Source organism: Doryrhamphus excisus, linkage group LG18 (assembly GCF_037039965.1).
Source record: "Doryrhamphus excisus strain RoL-2023G ecotype Guam linkage group LG18, RoL_Dexc_Guam_v1.1, whole genome shotgun sequence".
Classification (NCBI taxonomy): domain Eukaryota; kingdom Metazoa; phylum Chordata; class Actinopteri; order Syngnathiformes; family Syngnathidae; genus Doryrhamphus; species Doryrhamphus excisus.
In genome coordinates, this window is record NC_136374.1 from 8,838,471 (window position 1) to 8,858,978 (window position 20,508).

The 20,508-nt window shown below is 40.5% G+C and overlaps 1 protein-coding gene across 1 annotated transcript in view; it reads left to right on the forward strand.

Moving 5' to 3' along the window:
• myg1 (myg1 exonuclease) overlaps nt 1-14,866 on the forward strand; it is a 33,221-nt gene extending 18,355 nt beyond the window's left edge. Inside the window, exon 7 of the mRNA XM_058055721.2 lies at nt 13,386-14,866. Within this exon, the coding sequence (XP_057911704.2) occupies nt 13,386-13,575 (190 nt within the window). The 3' untranslated portion in view covers nt 13,576-14,866. The remainder of the gene's footprint in view (nt 1-13,385) is intronic.
• The last annotated feature ends 5,642 nt before the right edge of the window (nt 14,867-20,508 follow it).

A 20,508-nucleotide genomic window follows, 5' to 3' on the forward strand; every position in this document is an offset into this window, starting at 1 on the left:
ACTAAAAAAAAATCTCACGGTCCTCAGCCGGAAGAACCTTTTTACTGTCCGTCAAATCATGGGACGATCCTTTGCCCAAATGAAGGTTCTTACTCATGCCGAGTGCAGTCCAATAACCATCAGACGGCATCTGCGATAGAAAGCTTTTAAGAAGTCTACAACGGCCTCGTATCCTTCAACACCACAAAATTACCCGTTTGGAAATTGCACAGGCGCACCAAACATGGGACATGGACCGGTCGAAGAAAGTTTTATTTTCTGATGAGAAAAAATGTAACCATGGCTTCTACCGTTACTGGCTTGACAAGGATTTCCCATCTGAAATGGCACTTCGGAGAAAGTGTATCATGATGTTGCGTGCTTTTTTTTCTTCAATGGAACAATAGAGCGTCGGAGTTGTGCAGGGGCCTCAAACAGCAGTTGGTTATGTGGAGATGGTGCAGGGCGCATCCCTCATGACTGAAGGCCCTTGTCTGTGTGGTAACGACTTGTCTTTTTCAAGAGGACAATGCTGCAATTCACAATGGCCGCTTGATAAAGGATTCACACTACCTAGTTTGGACCTCTGCTTCCACTGTGAATGTTTAACCTTTCGTGACAGCTATTTAATTAGAGTAGGCCATCACAATAATCACATATGAGGTCACAATAATTAATAAAACGATGAATCCAATGATAAATAAAAGCAAAGTTGATCATTTTACCGGTCTCGGTAAATTTCCATGTGCTTGCGTGTTTCCGTCTTTACCACACATGCTGGATGGCAACAGGGTTCACGCTATATCTGCCTGGGCACGTTGGTTCTATATTGGAGTGAAGGAAGAGTGTGAACCCTCCTCTCAGATCATTTAGCCTCTTTGTCCCAGTAGATGGAGGCGGGGCTGCTAGTAAGTTGATACAGAGGTCAGAGGTCATATATGAATGAAGGCACAAAAGTGATGGTTTCTAAGCCACCTCGTACTTCGGTACGGGACAAAAAATGTAAAAATGAAAACAACCTTAAACCATATTAGGAAAGCAGGAAGTGAACAAATGTAACAGTTACTGATTGTAAAAGTACCAGATGGAGGAGTAGGATTTAATAAGCTTAGCTTCTTCCTACTCCTTTTGGACATGTGGAACTGTGAACTGATTATGGGATGCACTCAATTGTAATCTGATGCATGTTCAAATGAAATAAAACCATACCCATTACCAAATACCACAGCCCTAGTGTGGGAATCCATCCATCCATTTTCTGTGTCCTGATTGACAGTGAGCCAATCAATCTCCTTCCTTTCCTGTTGTGGTCAATGGTCGCTAGCAAACTAGCTAACCACCAATAAGCAATAAAAGGAAGAAGTGGAAGTTAACCGACTTTAGGGCCCCATTAACCATTTTAACATGGATACAAAAACGATAAAGCCAAAGAGCGCCAGGATGCGGCACAGTCAGTGGGGTGAAATTTCTTGTGTCCAACCTAGTTGGTTGCTCATTAAAATTCAAAATAAATTAGAACTTTGAGAGTGTCTAAACAACAGAGAAATGTGAGAAAATATTGATGCTTGTGTCTGAAAGTGTATGGTGCAGACGTTTCTGCCATTTACAGTTACAAGTAACATGTAACTGTAAAAAATTTAAGTTGGTTACTTTGCAGATTTCAACCTTTGTCCCGTGGTAAACGAGGGAACACTGCGTATACAAAACAGCGAAAATACTCAATGGTCATTATTATCCATTCATCCATTTGGACTTGATACTCCATTTTATTTATTGTATTAATTGTTGTGTGGGTGTGTGTGTTTTACAGAGTCCATTTTTTTATTCTTTTTGGTTGTGATTGTGGTTTTGATTGAAGTGCACATTTAAATGAATGATGCCCTAGAAAATACTCCTCATCCTCTAATCTTTCTGCTTAATGGCGACGATGCAGGGAGCCAGAGCTATTGTGTGAATGTGTCAGGTGATTAACACCTATCATGTCTGGCTCCAGTCAGCCCTAGAGGGGAAATGTTTACCCGGTGAGCCCTTCCACAAAGCTGCTCTATTAACGTCATCATTGGCCCCACCGGGGGCTCCGAAATTGTTGACTTGCCACCCCAAATCCCTGCATGCCGCATGCTTTGTAAAAGCTTGTGTTTTCTGTTTGAGGTGTATTTTGTTTTGTTATTCATCGAACTGCTTGTCTGTTTCTCACCTGTCGTTGCTATGCTGAAAACCTTTCTACTGTTTGATATTGATCCCAGCTTCAACAAATGAAACTGTACCATTGAATGGACACGCGTTGGCACATGTTTACTTCAACATAAGTGCTTGTCAGATGGGTACAAACAGTGGAACAACCTGAAAGCCGACTGTCTTCCTTGTTTTGTTTTTTTTTTCTCGCTGGCCTCAGTGTCACTTTGTAAAAATGGTTGCAACAGCCTTTGTCTTCAGCAGTTCTCTGGAGACGACCTGAAAGCAGGTGGCAGGGTTGATTTGTGTTTTCCAAAGGTGAGGCAATGATTGGCTGAATGAATGGTATTGTAAGGATCAGCAGTTACTCTGCAAACAAATGCCTATAGGTCCTTAGAGAACACACCATATACAAACAATTAATTAGTTGAGATGTAATGTTAACGCCATGGATCTGTTCAGTTTAGTGGTATAATAATGGAGCAAAAAAAACAACAGTTTAAATTATTTTTTTAAAGGAAACTCTGCAAACTTCAAGGTAATTCCCACAATTCTAAAAAAAAATAGAAACAAAATGCTAATATTGAAAAAGAAATCTGAATTAATATATACAGTAGTTGTTTGTAACGGGTGTGCAAATTGTGACCCTGGGCACACATGTGGCCCACCGTTTGTACTTCATTGGCCTGCGGCAGCTTAAAATAAATGTGACCAATTTTTATTTAATTAAAATAAAATATACCAAAAAAGTAGGGATGAGCCAGTTATAAACAAGTATTTGTTACGGATAATGCATTGCCGGATATTAATATGAAACGAGTACATTTTTCATTATCTGTATTCGTGTTTAAAGAAAATGCTCTTTATGTATTCACTTTTCACGCTCTGTAATGGGCCAGTCACACACAACGACCACCTCTCCTTAGACTGTGGCAGCCGCAGAGGTGCTCAGCAGTCCCTCGTACGTGGTGCAAGTAGGAAGTTGAAAACGGCTCGACGATTGTCACAATTCCTCCATTTTATTAGGTTTTCTTCAGCTCGCCACTAGTTTGGTTTGCAGCTAAAGTTACTCGGTGCAGCACTGTGCAGACACTCAACTACTAAATTGGAGCAGCATGACCCCTTTTTTCCTTGAAATGTGTTTTTGTCTTATTCCATGAAGTCATCATACAATATAATAATTAATAATTTTCAGTTGGCAGTACATTGCAAGTACATTGTATATTGCAAAACCTGTCACAGAAAATCTGTCACAGTGACGTGACATACAACATTGAAATAAAATAGCAGATTTGTAGCATAGCTGGTGCATATGTTTGATTTCTGGATCGATGTGGCTGTTTTGTTGTAAGTAGTGTAAATGCTGCAGTACATGAAATTGTCATCTGAAATGTGGAGTTTTACTGCATGTACTAACAATTTCTTTTAAGGTACTTTGGCTCGGCTGATCCATAGTACTGAAAGCAGAGAATACAGTTGAAATACTGCAGTCTGTTTACGAGTAGTTTTATCTTTTTTTTTTTGTGACATTTTCACATTCTTTCCCTGCTTACTCACAAAAAAGGATTTTGAAGCGATGCCGTCTGAACTCAACTCCATGAGGACAATCTCGGACTCTTAACTATTTAGCTTGTTAACTTTTCTACCATCATTGCCATTTAATGGTAGTAATTTAAGAGAGAAGGAGAGTTGAACTAATGTGTTGCAACACTTATTTTTGGAGAAGAAATGGGAGGAGAAGTATACAAACAGGGAATAATGTTCTACAAGCCGACCAATCACAACCTTTACGGTCCACTTAGTGTTTCTAAATAATAAAACATAAGTAGGTGCATTTATAATAGTCATTGCATCCAGCTCAGAGACAAATTACAGCTCAGGTAGCCCTAATTAGTCACAAGCAGTGCCACGTAAGACCAGCTCAATAGCAATGAAGAGCGGCATTGGAACAGTCGAAACAAAACGTCATTAACACACAAACGATGCCTCTTTCTAAATACTGAAAGGTAGACAATGCACTACAAGCAGATTTTCAGAAACATTTGTGCTGAGAGCACAAAATAGAACATTGGGTTTTCTACAACATTGGTAATGTGGTCATTAGACGTTTTTTGCGGGACCACCAGTGTTTAAAAAAAAAAAACTCAGGTAGACCTACTGAATATGGTGGGAAATGGCTATTAGCAACCTCTCTCCCTGTATGCACACTCTATTATGCTACACAGACAACTGCTTTTGTTCCATTATTTACACATAATAAACACAGTTAGGACACTGATAAATTGTTACATACTGCTTGCTCTTCTGACTCTTCGACACAACCAAGTAACGTTGGAAAGGCGTCGGGCTTCAGCGAGTTTGTCGGCTAGTCCAGCTGCATAGTGACCCATGTTCACAAAACAGTCCTGTGTGAAATGCTGCCAACAGATTATCTATCTAGCTAAATCTATTTTTTTTGCTGATAGGAAATCCAGAACGGCAACCACCTGTTTTCCTCGTTAGGAATTGTAAAAAAAATTTAGCTTTCCCTTACACCCGACCAAATACTCCCTGGGAGACATTGCTAACACTGTAAACAGAGAAGCAGAGCTTGGGGATGGGCAAGGCCTACAGTGCACGCCCATATAAGGAAGCCTGGCGATCTGTGACATCACAAACTGCCAGTGTTAGAACACCCTCTGAAACCGAGCGTTCAGAGCCATCCCACACTTCTTTTAGGGCTGACTTCCAAATGCACAAACCACATCAACGTTGGCATCGGTTAACGCGAGAATACAACATTGAGGGTACATTTATAGGTCAGAAAAGTGGAAAAAGCACAATAGGTCCCCTTTAGAAAATTAATACAGTGATCCCCCCCCACTGTCCATGCTCCTTGTGTCTGATGATGATGCATTTATGGGTGCGAAACGAACACAACAAATGCAATCCAATGTTCCACTATGTTAACACAAATTGTCAGTATTTGATACTTTCCACCATTTGTGATGCACCATGTTTCTATATTGACAACAAGGTATCGCAGCATTATTTGTTAATTGGTAGTAGTAAAATCCATTATGGTTCCATTGTCACGACAACAAATGAATATACTGTTACTGTTAGCTTTAGATCAATCAAATTCCACGTTGTTGACACAAACTATTTATCATATGTGCTAATGCATGGATTTAAGCATGCATATGCTTATTTAAGTGATTGAATGCGTGTATCTCAATGCAGTGTGCCATTGAAAAGAAAAGTGACATGCGAATCAGTCTAGTGCACCTCTGCGCTCACTCATCACACTGTTTTGTCACAACACTTATTCATTCCCCACAACAATAAAACATCTTTCTCATATACATACGACGTGTTCAGCAGTTACAAGTGTTTATTCAATTAAATTCCAGCTTACTGTCAGCCACGCTCAATCTTATCTCCCGCACTCCTCGCCCCAAGCTCAAGTCATGCAGCATGCAATGACTTTTTTTTTGTTGTTATTATGGCTGTGACCTCTATTTTCTACAAACACATCACCTCCCCAATACACAACCCGCCCATTTCTGTGCAGCAGTGTATAATTTAATTAAAATCTGTCACATGCTATAAAGAATTTCCTGTATTTGTGTTGTCCCATGAACAAACACTTTTGAATTCTATTATCAAATGTTAATTGCATTGATTTCCTTCCCCTGCGGCCCTTTTTGGAAGTGTGCTCGCCCCCAATGTTTAAGTAAAGAGACTGACAAGTTGGGTTGTTCAATGGTTGCTTATGCCTCTTTTGCACTGCACGGTACCTGCTTGGGTTGACACGACTATTGTTGTTGATGCATTATTATTGTTGTTGATGATATTTTTATTTTTGATACCAGTAACTTCTTGCTTCTCAAGACAGATACTGTTAACTGTTGATAACTTCTAGCTATTTAAAAAAATTGATTTAATTAGTTTAAAGTAGTAGTTTGTGTACACTAAGGTACTAGGGACAGTAGCATATATCACAATATTTTGGGGATTATCACGATATGAAATTGGAATTCAGCAGAGTCTTCTATAAGAAGCTAGAAACCTTAAGCCATATCATGAAATACATTTGTCTCAAATTGTCAAGCAAACAAACTAACTTTAAGCTAACTTTTCCAATGGGATGTCAGCCTCTGCACACATTGTCACTAAATCTTTAACAAACTGTAATCCCTGTGCTTGTGATTAAGGAAGATTTAATTCCAACAGCATATGTAATATATATATATATATATATTTTTACGATGCTCTTGATTTGTTTACGCAGACATGGGGTAAATGGCAGATTTTTGTGGACAATGTATATTTACGGCTAAGATGAGCTACATTCAAAATTAATGTGCTTCTCGTATTTTTTCACTTGTCCGGCGCGCAGTCATCAACTCAGCTTGCTTATATGTTTATCATTTATACCAGTACAGGTCATTTTCTTATCATGGGAAGAATCTATACTGGTATATAAAATATATCGCCCAACGCTTGTGTACAGCTGGAAGAAAGAAGGGCTGAAACAAAGATTTGACAAACTATCTGTAGATTTGGCCTTACCAAATATCCTATATTATTACAGTGCCTGACAAAAGGTGTTACTTGTTACTACCAAGCTGTAGGATAAAGAAATAATAACTTCACATTTAGTTGCTGAAATTGCTTATGTGAAAGGCAAAAAACTCTGGATTATAGTCATTATAGCAAAGTCTTGTATCATTCTTTGAGTTTTATCATTTAATTAGGACAGAAAGGTCAGATTGTGCTTGAACAAAAGTCTCGTCACAGCCAGGTACTTCGTTGTTTTTGTAGCATGTTTGTGTTTTTTTTTTGTGCCGGACATTATTTTGGTATGTGACAAGACTTTTGTCCAAACACAATCTGACCTTTCTTTTTTTGTCCCAATTAAATGATAAAACTCAATGAATCATACTTTATTTTGCTATAGCGCAATTGTTTCCATGATGAAACCACAGATTTCTTTAGTCCTCACATCTCTGGCAAAATTTAGCAATTTTGAAACTCTTTGGCAATACAAACAAGCCCTGGGCGTCGTGGCGATGCCTCCGTTTCCGGTGGCTGATAAGGTTTGATGTGTTGAAGCTCAATGTTTTTTTTTTTCTCATTGCAGAGCATTTAGCAAAATAGTTTCCGCTTAAACAGTGGTGTCCAAACTATGGCCTGCGGGCCACATGCGGTCCACTATACATATTTAACAAACCTGTATCAAAGTCTAAAAGTATAATTGACTGTAGCCAGTGCACAACCGTTTTGTACGTCTTAGTTTAGACACTAAGTGGTGTCCAGAGTACGGATCCAGCCTTAAGCATTGTTACATCGTTAGCCTGAGCAAAGAGGCCTGGCTTGGAACTAGCCAGTTAATGCTGTGCGCCATAGGTTGCATTTACAATGCAAGTCAAGTCCAATTTTTTGCCTCAAATCTGACCTTATTATCATATTTTTTCCAGTCAGTGTGAGCAGTGTACAATTCCGGCTTTTCAAACAGGACCCATCTCTTGTTCACATGTAGATACACCATGCAGTGGACTAGCGTCCTTTTTTGCCCCAATGATTGCCCCTATGCCAATAGGCGTATGACAAAATATCAATCTAACTCATTAACTTTGTACTCATATGTACAAAGCGGGTAGAGCTGAAGGTCCTGTGCAGTCAAAAAGCAGCAATAATTAATCATAGGTGGCACATAGGCGACATAAAGAGCCATTTAAACTTGTGCATACTGAGGAGTTAATCTTGTAAGGTGTAATGTTGTGTCCCGTGAGTGTATACTTTCTCCAAGTGGTACACACTTTAGTAGTGTAGCTGTTAAGATTCTCCTTCTTGCATATTACATTTCCTGCAGCTCCTCTTCCTGTTAGCCCTTAACCTCATCACTGATGATTAATTTGCCATGGAAAGTAGTTTTGTCAGTCAGGGACTCTTGGAGCAATTTCCTAGTATGTCCTCTCTTGGATGGCAAATGCTAGTATTCGGGGACCATAATCATGGTTCAGTAAATACCTCGGTTTTGGGATCATGGTGGGATTCACGTTGGGTACAATAAGGTAGTAAAATCAAAATTCCCATTTGATTTTTTAATGAATTGAAGTTATTTATTACCTGAAGTGCAGCTCATCACTTGTCTTTGTGCATTTACGTATTTCACCGAGAAGGTCAAGTGTTCCCAAACAGGACAAAAGATTGACTACTGGTTGCACCCCTGGCTAGCATTAATACAAGATAAAATTGTGAACGCATCCAACTCTCCTCCTTGTTACTAATCCAGTGGCAGTAATGGGGGGGCAAAGGGGCGGATGATCTGACCATGACTCTTAGTTCTTTTTCCACCTCCATTCACCCTCCCCCGAAAGATTCGCTCCCCCATCGTTCCTCGCCATCTCAGTCCATGTGCAATATTTCTGTCGTTGCCCTGTAAACAGCCTCCTTCTGTCACCTTTTTCATGGCCAAGCTTGCCTGTTTTGCCATGAATCCTCCTCCCCAACCCCCCCCCATCACCCGTCTCCCTATCTGGCCACCTCACCTTTCGCACGTAACCTCATCTCTTTCCTCACATTTTTTTTTTCCACTCTGCTGCAGAATCTCATCAGGCGGCGGTGCCTATTCAACTCCAAAGACAGGCGTATGATTAAGGCGGTAAAGCTGTTCAAAAGCTTTAATTGAATGCAAACACGGGACGGTTGGTGTGGTATTCCAGTGAGAACAGAACAAAAGAATAATGTCTTGGATATATATATACTACATACTGTATATACTGTACATACGAACAAACATTTGTTGTGTCTGGGCATCTCTGAGCGTCCCAAAAGGCAGTTGCCAACTCTGCAAAAGGGGCGTTATTAGCACCTGTGTCCCTGTCACTGCACCTGGGAGGAAGGGAGGTCTATTTTTATCAGCATCACATTGCAAGTAAGAATGTGAGTGAGGAAGGATGGAAGCCGCCCCACCTTCTTGGTGATGCATTACATGGAATAGGTGTGCATCCTGGCAGATATATGAGCTGAAGAAGGAAAAAAATAGACCTCTCCTCCTGGAACCCGACCTACATCTTGGATTTGTACTCTATAGTTTAGGTCTCTGTGCGGCACATCTACTTTGCTAATTGTGGAGTGTATATTTAGAGCGGTCATCAGGAGAATCGGAGCTTATGACCTGTCATAACATTCCCTCCCACTCATTCCCTCATTACCAACCCTGTTGACCTTTTCCATGCAGCCTGACTTACAGCCATAGAATGGAGCTATCGACCACTTGATTCATTTAACAGGGATTAGGGCAGTGCTTTACCTTCCTCCCCAGGCTGCTTTTATGAGAATGAGCTTGTATTGACATGAAATGATAGCAGGGGCTGCAACGTGTCGGTGGGACTAGTTAACGTATTTTCTCATCCAGTTTAATAATGATTTGGAACTGGCCGCAACACTACGTACACCTGCAATATCGAAACAAGATGACCAAAAGGTCTTTACTGAAGATAACTTTTCACCCTGGCTGCACGGTGTGAAGTGGTTAGCGCACAGACCTTACAGCTAGGAAACCAGGGTTCAATTCCACCCTCGGCCATCTCTTGTGTGGAGTTTGCATGTTCTCCCCGTGCATGCGTGGGTTTTCTTCGGGTACTCCGGTTTCCTCCCACATTCCAAAAACATGCTAGGTTAATTGGTGACTCCAAATTGTATGAATGAATGAATGAAGCTGGCAGCTAGGATGAAATGGTAGCTAGGAGACCTGTGTTCGATTCCCCCTTCGGCCATCTCTGTGTGGAGTTTGCATGTTCTCCCCGTGCATGCGTGGGTTTTCTTCGGGTACTCCGGTTTCCTCCCACATTCCAAAAACATGCTAGGTTAATTGGCGACTCCAAATTGTATGAATGAATGAATGAAGCTGGCAGCTAGGATGAAATGGTAGCTAGGAGACCTGTGTTCGATTCCCCCCTCGGCCATCTCTGTGTGGAGTTTGCATGTTCTCCCCGTGCATGCGTGGGTTTTTTCCAGGTACTCCGGTTTCCTCCCACATTCCAAAAACATGCTAGGTTAATTGCCGACTCTAAATTGTCCATAGGTATGAATGTGAGTGTGAATGGTTGTTTGTCTATATGTGCCCTGCGATTGGCTGGCGACCAGTCCAGGGTGTACCCCGCCTCTCGCCCAAAGACAGCTCGTGAGGATAAGCGGTAGAAAATAAATGAACTTTTCACCCTGAGGGGTTTTTATTACGGATGCTCACTGTTGGCTTTCTTATCGATATATTGAGATTGTCCAGCACATCAATACCAATACCGATGTAAGCAGCACATCTTTGCAATCTTGTATAATGAATGAACACATTATGCTTCTTTTACTGTGCAAAATAAGACAAATACTGCAATTTGCAATGTAACTCATACAAAAAGTGCCAATTATTATTTTCATGAAGCTCTGGACTCATACAATCAGTGGAATTCAGCATGAACGCAGCATGAAGGAAAGCCCTCACGTAACCAATGCTTTCATTTCATTTTCAATTTCATATTCACAATCCAAAGGACAAACGTCATTACTTCTTCATAATTGTGGTCCGTAAATACAATACTCTAACCAGAACTAGTTAAGAGTTCATGTGTGTTTGCCTCAAGATTGCGACGGAAGAATAGTGTGTGCCTCCTGCTCAGCCACACCGACTTGAATAACATTGCTTATTAACTTTTTGCACTGCATTACGTCTCTGAAGCGGAAGTGCGCCAAAGAAAAGGAAAGTCATCACGATGTAAGTGAAAATGAACATAAAGGATCTTTATGACTAAAGATGTTTTATGCTAGAGGGGTCATGGTTTCTGTGTGCTGTTACAAGGAGATATTGGTAAGAAGGTCAAAATACCTGCAAGACAACCAATGGGGTAGTTTTATTTTGTGTATTTTATCTATTTATTACAGTAATTTGTTTGTCCTTTATGTGTTCTGTGTACAGACTTCTGAGTTCATTTGGGTTTAGGTTCTGACTTAAAGTCGACTTTCTGTCTGGGAACAGAACTGCTAACCCGAGGACCACCTGTATTTGTACTTTTCATCAATCGTCTGTGATTTGTTTCAAGAAAATCGGAGCATGAGGTTGGCTTGACATATTTAATTTTGAAGTCGTTTTATGCAGAGAGCTACAGTGAAGAAAATAAGTATTTGAACACCCTGCTATTTTGCTATTTCTCCCACTTAGAAATCATGGAGGGGTCTGAAATTTTCATCGTAGGTGCATGTCCACTGTGAGAGAGATAAACTAAAAAGAAAAATCCAGAAATCACAATGCATGATTTTTTAACAATTTATTTGTGTGATACAGCTGCTAATAAGTATTTGAACACCTGAGAAAATGAATGTTAATATTTGGTACAGTAGCCTTTGTTTGCTATTACAGAGGTCAAACGTTTCCTGTAGTTTTTCACCAGGTTTGCACACACTGCAGGAGGGATCTTGGCCCACTCCTCCACACAGATCTTCTCTAGATCAGTCAGGTTTCTGGGCTGTCGCTGAGAAACACGGAGTTTGAGCTCCCTCCAAAGATTTTCGATTGGGTTCAGGTCTGGAGACTGGCTGGGCCATGCTAGAACCTTGATATGCTTCTTACGGAGCCACTCCTTGGTTTTCCTGGCTGTGTGCTTCGGGTCGTTGTCGTGTTGGAAGACCCAGCCACGACCCATCTTCAATGCTCTGACAGAGGGAAGGAGGTTGTTCCCCAAAATCTCACAATACACGGCCCCAGTCATCCTCTCTTTAATGCAGTGCACTCGTCCTGTCCCATGTGCAGAAAAACACCCCCAAAGCATGATGCTACCACCCCCATGCTTCACAGTAGGGATGGTGTTCTTCGGATTGTACTCTTCATTCTTCTTCCTCCAAACACGCTTATTGGAATTATGACCAAAAAGTTCTATTTTGGTCTCATCTGACCATAAAACTTTCTCCCATGACTCCTCTGTATCATCCAAATGGTCATATGCAAACTTAAGACGGGCCTTGACATGTGCTGGTTTAAGCAGGGGAACCTTTCGTGCCATGCATGATTTCACATCATGACGTCTTAGTGTATTACCTACAGTAACCTTGGAAACGGTGGTCCCAGCTCTTTTCAGGTCATTGACCAAGTCCTGTCGTGTAGTTCTGGGCTGATTCCTCACCTTTCTTAGAATCATTGAGACCCCACGAGGTGATATCTTGCATGGGGCTCCACTCCGATTGAGATTGACCGTCATGTTTAGCTTCTTCCATTTTCTAATGATAGCTCCAACAGTGGACCTTTTTTCACCAAGCTGCTTGGTAATTGCTCCGTAGCCCTTTCCAGCCTTGTGGAGGTGTACAATTTTGTCTCTGGTGTCTTTGGACAGCTCTTTGGTCTTCGCCATGTTACAAGTTAAAGTCTTACTGATTGTATGGGGTGGACAGGTGTCTTTATGCAGCTAACGACCTCAAACAGGTGCATCTGATTCAGGATGATACATGGAGTGCAGGTGGACTTCTAATGGGCAGACTAACAGGTCTTTCAGGGTCAGAATTCTAGATGATACACAGGTGTTCAAATACTTATTTGCAGCTGTATCACACAAATAAATTGTTAAAAAATCATGCATTGTGATTTCTGGATTTTTCTTTTTAGTTTATCTCTCTCACAGTGGACATGCACCTACGATGAAAATTTCAGACCCCTCCATGATTTCTAAGTGGGAGAAATAGCAAAATAGCAGGGTGTTCAAATACTTATTTTCTTCACTGTATATCAGAATAAAAAAAAATGGCGGTAGAGTAGGCACATAGAAAGCAACGTTGGAAGACAATTTAGATAAATGACCCTTCACAATGAGAAGGAGAAACGTGTAGGTGTAGACTACATTTTTATGAATTTTTCTTCCTGCGTGCGCTCCCTTCAGAGACACGTCGTGTCGGTAAGGTCAACCCTCCCCGAGCACAATCTTCCCCCTGATTGACGGCAGACTTTGGTGGCCTCATGCGACTGCGCCGGTCTGTGATTTTCCACATTACCGGAGGAGAAGAATAAAGCTGATTGCTTCTGTTGACGTATTTGCGGCAGCTGATTGAGGCCATGTGATGTTTACCGCAGATCAGGGCGACATGAAGACATGCAGACGCAACACTTTTTGTACATGGCGGGGTGTGTCAACAGGAGGTGAATAGCTCACCCCATGCGGTGTGCATCTGTATGCAAACTCATCCGCCTCGTCTTCCCGTGCCAGGTTGTCCCTGCTAGAGGAGTGGCGCGGCATCCGCGACCTGGACCTGTCGACGCTTAGCGGCATCGAGGGCTGCATCTTCGTCCATGCTGCAGGTTTCATTGGTGGGAACGCGACGCAGGAAGGAGCTTTGGAGATGGCCCGGAGGACGCTGCAGGCTGCTGGACGGTCACCTGCCAACGGTGACTGTTGACAAATCAGGAAGGTCCTTTTGTTCAGTCCTAAAAAAAATATGGAAAATTCCTCCATGCTGGAAATCGAAGCAAAAGTAAATATCATATAGAGTCAAAAGTGCTGATTTTTTTCACACTGAGCTATATGACTTAAAATAACTTCATCTACTTTAGATTTCCATATTTTGTAGTGTGTAAATTAGGTACACTTCTGTAGTCCAAAACAAGACTTGGTTAAAATTTTACCTTTGCAAAGATAGTACGAAAATTACTAAATGATAATAATGCAGATAGATGTGTTTCTAATATCTTGTTTGTTTTTTTTTTTTACTTAGAGCCAAAATATTAGAAAGTCATCAATATGTGATGAAGTAAAGTTAAAATGACAGCCATGTTAATAAAGCCGGAATAACACTCAAACAGTTATAATTTTAATCAACACAATCGTATACTCTTTCCCACATATTCCTGTAGGAATACATAAACACAAAATCTTGGGGCTCATTTGCAAGAAAAATAAGGATATTGTACACCTCTCAATATGACCATTTTTCTTTTTCAATTGCATAATTACATTTTATTATACGTATATATTATCATATTATTATATATATTATATATTATTATAATACATTCATTCATTCATTTTCTACCGCTTTTTCTTCACGAGGGTCACGGGGGTGCTGGAGCCTATCCCAGGCGTCTTCGGGCGAGAGGCGGGGTACACCCTGGACTGGTCGCCAGCCAATGACAGGGCACATATAGACAAACAACCATTCACACTCTCATTCATACCTATGGACAATTTGGAGTCAACAAATTATTATATATATTATATATAATGTATATATTATTATATAATATGTATTATTGATTATATATCTGTTATTATTTGCAAAGAAAATTATGGTAGGGAAAACCCACAAAAATTAATATTTTTTTGCACCAATATGACTTGATTACTACTAACGCTGAAGCATTTTTCTTGTCATTTGCATAATAGAATTTTAGTAAGATTGATGCATTATTTGCAAGAAAATTACGAATAAAAACTCAACAAAAAAATCTTTGATCCCTGTCTTCATCTGTTCTCATCATGTGACATTTTATAAAATAAATGGACTCTTTACACACGTCATGTGTTTTTTTGCAATGAGTTATATTTGCTTCCTAAAACAGTGTAACAATGTAAGCACCCTAGCAGAGGTAAATGGACGTTATTATCTTTGTAAAGGCAGACTTTGTATTTACATCTCATCCTTTTTCCAGGTGAGTGGTCAGTCTGTTTTGGCAATCATTTACAATAAAACACACTTGTCATTACAGTTTGGTCCGTGCTTTTTTTTTTTAAGGTTTGGCAGCAAAGCACCCCCCCCCCCCCCCTTCCACCCCCCTCAAAAAAGTCAGCCCATTTCAAGCTTTTAAGCCGTCAGCCAAGGTACTCCCTCAAAGCCTGAGAATAAACCAGCACAGAGGGGTTGGCTCTTTTCATTTCTGGCACGCTTGCATTAAGCAGCATACTACAAAGAGACGCAAGGGCTATTTTCTGCCAGGCAGCCATCAAAGCGCCTAACTCGGCCCTGATTAATTCAGGGAAATTACATTTACAAAGCCCACAAAGAAGGTGCCTCCTTATGGCGGTCCATGTTCTGGTGACGAGCAGTCCAATGAGCTGGACTGTCAATTTCCTTTTGGTAAAATTGGATAAGGGGAAGGACTCTTGATTTTTTATTTTTTTGTTCCTACCTCATAACCCTACCAGTTCCTCCCATCTTATTGCATTTGCTCCCACGGAAAGTCATGCATTTAGCATTACTTTCATTGTCGTTCACTGGTGCAGACTGATGATTTTTTCAGCCTTTTTGAATTCTTGATCTTGTCACTTTTGTGCTCACACTAGCAATGAATGACGACAAATGAATGCAGCAATGTCTCGTACGATAGTGTCAATACTCGGCCGCATTGTGCTAGACCTGAGCTGAGGTCTCGATAAGATCCACACACAACGTTGCATTCAGTGGTTTGTATTCTAATTGCCATTATGTTTGAGTGAATGGATGTGTAGTAACTGACCTCTTCTGGAGCGCAAAGATATTCACGTTCTCTTGTTTAATAAAAAGGGATTTTATTATATAGAAAGGGCCAATGTGTACTGAAACGCTTGTGGCTGTCTCCATTCTATAACATTTCTTTAATTTTGTATTGTCGTTCAGCGGGAGCACACGATTTAGACACACGTTCTTTCCAGTGTGACATTGACATACGGTGAGACTTCTTTTTTTATGTTGTTAGCGTCATTCATTTTTTCCCGAAAGTCAGACTCTAACTGAAACGGATGCTAACCGAGAAAATAATATAAATCCAATTAATCAGTTCCAGAAAGCCATAAACGCTAACTCTAAACATGTTTTATAATTTTACCGCTTTTTCCTCACGAGGGTCACGGGCGTGCTGGAGCCTATCCCAGCTGTCTTGGGGCGAAAGGCAGGTTACACCCTGGACTGGTGGCCAGCCAATCACAGGGCACATATAGGACAAATAGGACAAACAACCATTCACACTCACATTCATACCTATGGACAATTTGGAGTCGCCAATTAACCTAGCATGTTTTTGGAATGTGGGAGGAAACCGGAGTAGTAGCTATAATATAATATAATATTATGCTATAATATGCTATAATTATAAGTAGCTATTATAGTCGCAATACTCTAAAAGTTGGAAGAACCGTGCACATTGCAGATGAATAACATGTTTGAGGTTAGTTGCAGATAGCAACATTTTGATAATGTTCTGGCAAAACAAGTTTAGTGGCTTTGTTTGGGTTGAAATAAGCTATGAAAATAAATGAGTAGCTCTCGGCCATTTTCATTTTGGAAAAGTAGCTTTCAGAGGAAAAAAAAACAAAAAAGGTTGGAGAACCCTGAACTAGAAAATAACCTGCCAACACACAAACAAGATTACAATATATATAGTGTGCTTTTGCTGTTTGACTCACAATAGGATATCATAACGGAATGCAGTAATGGAATATTCTGCCCCAAAGGATTTAAAAAAAAATGTATTATCTCTGTGTGTTATGATTCAAATGTGTTATCATGTTGACTCACCATGAATGCTGTAATAGCTGGGGAACTTTTTTACCTAATCGAGGGGTACTCAGCTGGTCTCGTCCTGAGGTCTACATTTTGCCATGGTCATTAAGTGATGACCCACTTGGTAGAATAACCTTCAAAACACATGCATTGCATCATTTTAAACAAAAATATCCTCAATTACATCTTCTAAATGTATTAATGCCTATATATAAATGAGTATTTGTATATACAGTATCAAGAAAAAAAATCTGTAATATTTTAAAAATATTTAAAAATAAACATAATAGACCGCAGTGTATCAACCAATTAAATATTTTAATGTAATTTTTCACTGCCATGCACTTTGGGGTCCCGACCCAGCAGTTGAGTAATAATTGGACATGATTCATTTATGCTAATTTCTGGAAATGTGGAAACAGCCAGAAGCCAATCAGACGGTGAACTATGGAATCGCTACTGTGATTTTAATATGGAAGTTTGCACTTTAAACCTTGCAATCCAACCTACCTTGGTGTTCCCAGTGTCTCTGACAGCGTTTAACACTTGGGTTGTAGTAATTCTACATTTCTTCCACTTGTTAGATTTATCAGATCAAAACAAGTAGATCAATTAATCACCATTACCATTAGTCAACATTAATAATGGCAGCACCATGTCTTCCCTGCAGAATGGTGGCCACAACAGGTGGTTCTCCTGATGTCCAGTGTGCGTCATGACGACATAACGTGGCGGCCATACCACCGCTTTGTAACACACGTCATACATAGAGGAGACTTGTGTTGCCAATTTACCAACATTTTACAGCGCATGAAGAGGTAGATAAAGCCAACCTCTTGGATTACTTCAAATGCAGCTACTGCCATCTTTTAGAGTTAAAAACTTGCATCAGAGCTTGTGGTTTTTTTGGCACTGCACGAAGTAGCGAACGCACCCGGAAACTTCTTTCTCTTTGGGCTTTTCCCTTCAGGGGTCGCCACAGCAACCAACACTGTCGTCTACATCTGTCTCTCTCACACCAACTACCCTCATGTCCTCCTTCACTACATCCATAAACCTCCTCTTTGGTCTTCCTCTACGCCTCCTACCTGGCAGCATCCTTCTACCAATATATTCACTATCTCTCCTCTGGACATGTCCCAACCATCTCAGTCTGGCCTCTCTGACTTTATCTCCAAGGCCTCTAACATGTAATGTCCCTCTCATGTACTCCTTCCTGATCCTATCCATCCTGGTCACTCCCAATGAGAACCTCAGCATTCTCATCTCTGCTACCTCCAGTTCCGCTTCCTGTCTTTTTCCTCAGTGGTACTGTCTCTAGACCAAACAACATGGCTGGTATATAGGAGACTTGCTATAGTTCATTAAAAAGCTGTGTTACACCCGCAAATGTAATAACTGCCCAAAAAGGTAATAAACCCCAAACGTAATACAAATCTGCAGCTTTGAATGTAATAATCCCGCAAATGTAATAAATTTCCGACAAAATAAAATTTGCCTACTGCAAACGTAATACTGAATTTCCTGCAAATGTAACATGAGACAATATTCTTTGTGGTTTGTTATTTCTTCTTTTAATGAGGGAGAAGGTGTAGATGTCATTTTGAGGATTTTAACAAGATAATTCTCTTTTTTTGTGGGAAATTTATTACATTTGTGGGATTGTTACATTCAAAGCTGCAGTTATTACGTTTACGGGTGTAACAAACCTGTATTGCTTTTATGGTCCTTAATACCATAAAGGTGTTAATTAGAGCATTTCCTATATGTTGTGTTCTTCATTCATTCATTCATTCATTTTCTACCGCTTTTCCTCACAAGGGTCGCGGGGGTGCTGGAGCCTATCCCAGCTGTCTTCCGGCAAGAGGCGGGGTACACCCTGGACTGATCGCCAGCCAATCACAGGGCACATACAGTAAAGTCTCGTTATATCGATATCGGTTATAACGAATTACTGCTTATTACGATATTATTTTCATTTCCCGGCAAATTTCTTGTCTTTTATGATATAATTAGTTCCGTTAGTACGATACCCGGTTATTATGATAATCCGGTTACTACAATGCCCTTTTCATCTCCTGCCAGCCAATTTGGTCTGCTTATATCGATACAAAAGCAGCTTAAATCAATCTTTGCTTAAGGATTTCAATACCAAAATAGAACACGGCGAACGGCTGCTTCCACCGATTCCCGCACTTCCTGGTTCACAGGTCATGCTCAACCCGCCCCACATAGCAGGCCAAACACATGCCTGCAACAGAAGAACCAACTGACATAGCATACACACCTATTCCAACGAAGACACAAGCGTACAAATACATGTATTTAATTGTGTTGTATTCAGATATCTTTTTATCGCTTGCAATAATCACTGATTTTCATATGTACATGCTGGCGTTCGTGGTTTCTCTCGTGTGTATAGATTCTATACACACGAGAGAAACCACGAACGCAGCCGTCCGAGTGCATTATTGCCCACTTTTAATGCAGTTCGGCGCAGGATCGGATATATCGACAGTCCGGTTATATCGATATTTTTTCCGACTCCCGACAATATCGATATAACGAGACTTTACTGTATAGACAAACAACCATTATATTTTCTGTTGTTTGTATTCCATCTACTGATGTACAGATTGCACATGTTTTTGTCGTGTGCATTTGTACCCAACACTAAAGGTTCCACTGTGCTACGTAGAGGCTGAGTGGAGCACCTGCCCCCATCCTGACCTGTTTTTAGTGGATTGAATCCTGTGAGAACGGCAGGCGGCTGACAAGGAACGCTCCGCTGCTTTTCCTTTATGACTCCTCAGCACTCTATCAGGCTCACTCACGTCCACACTGCAGGGTGTGTGTGTTCTTTTGTAAATGTCCTCCTTCTTCTTCTTCTTCTTCAGTCCTCACAATCACATCCTTGCTTGTTGCTGATGGATCTTTTTTTTTTTTTTCTGCTATCAGCCAATGTTTGCAGCTTAGCTTCATTCCGCTTTGTGTTTTGCTGAAATAGATAATGCCCTCACTTGGCGGAGTCCACTTAGTCAAGGCCATCCCCAAACAGATGCTCGACTCTTGTTATTGCTGCATATCATATGTGCTTCTTTGACTTCTCTTCGTTCTTGAAAAAAAAAAAGGTACAGCTCGTCCCTATGCAGCTGTGTGTGTCCTCTGTCAGAGGAGGAGATAAAAAAATAAAAATAAATGCAAAAAGTCGCTGAAAAATAAGTGAGAAACATTTCTCTTGCAGCATTTTAGATCACATTTGTCAGGCCTGGAAATGTCAGTTTTGACTAAGTTGATGGGTGAAGGGCATGCTGCATGGGGAAGGAGAGGAGGAAGCCATGAACACCCTGAGGGCCTTTTGGCAGATTGACACTTTTTTTTTTGCTTACTTACTTGCAAAAAAAAAAAAAGAGAGCAGCAGGACTCTCTCTGCAAGAATATAAATTTTTTCATTATGTAGGCAATTGTTATAGAGATTTACGACTTTGGTTTAGATATGTAATCCATCAGCTTTAAAAGTACAGCTCTCATATTTTAGTATGCATTTTATTATAGCTTCTTAAGAAGCAATACTACAGAAATTGATATACTTTAGAGACATGTACAGCTACATATATACGGACTGCTGCTGAAAAAAAGAAAAAAAAGAGTCAAGACAAAATAGAGTGGTTAGCATGTTAAGCATACAGTCAGGAGATCAGGGGTTTGAATCCCTGTTTGGGACTCTTTGTATGCAGTTAGCATGTTCTCCCCGTGCATGCGTGGGTTTTCTCCGGGTACTCCGGTTTCCTTCCACATTCCAAAAACAGGAATGAGGATACGTGGTAGAAAAGTGGTAGAAAATGACTGAATGAATGA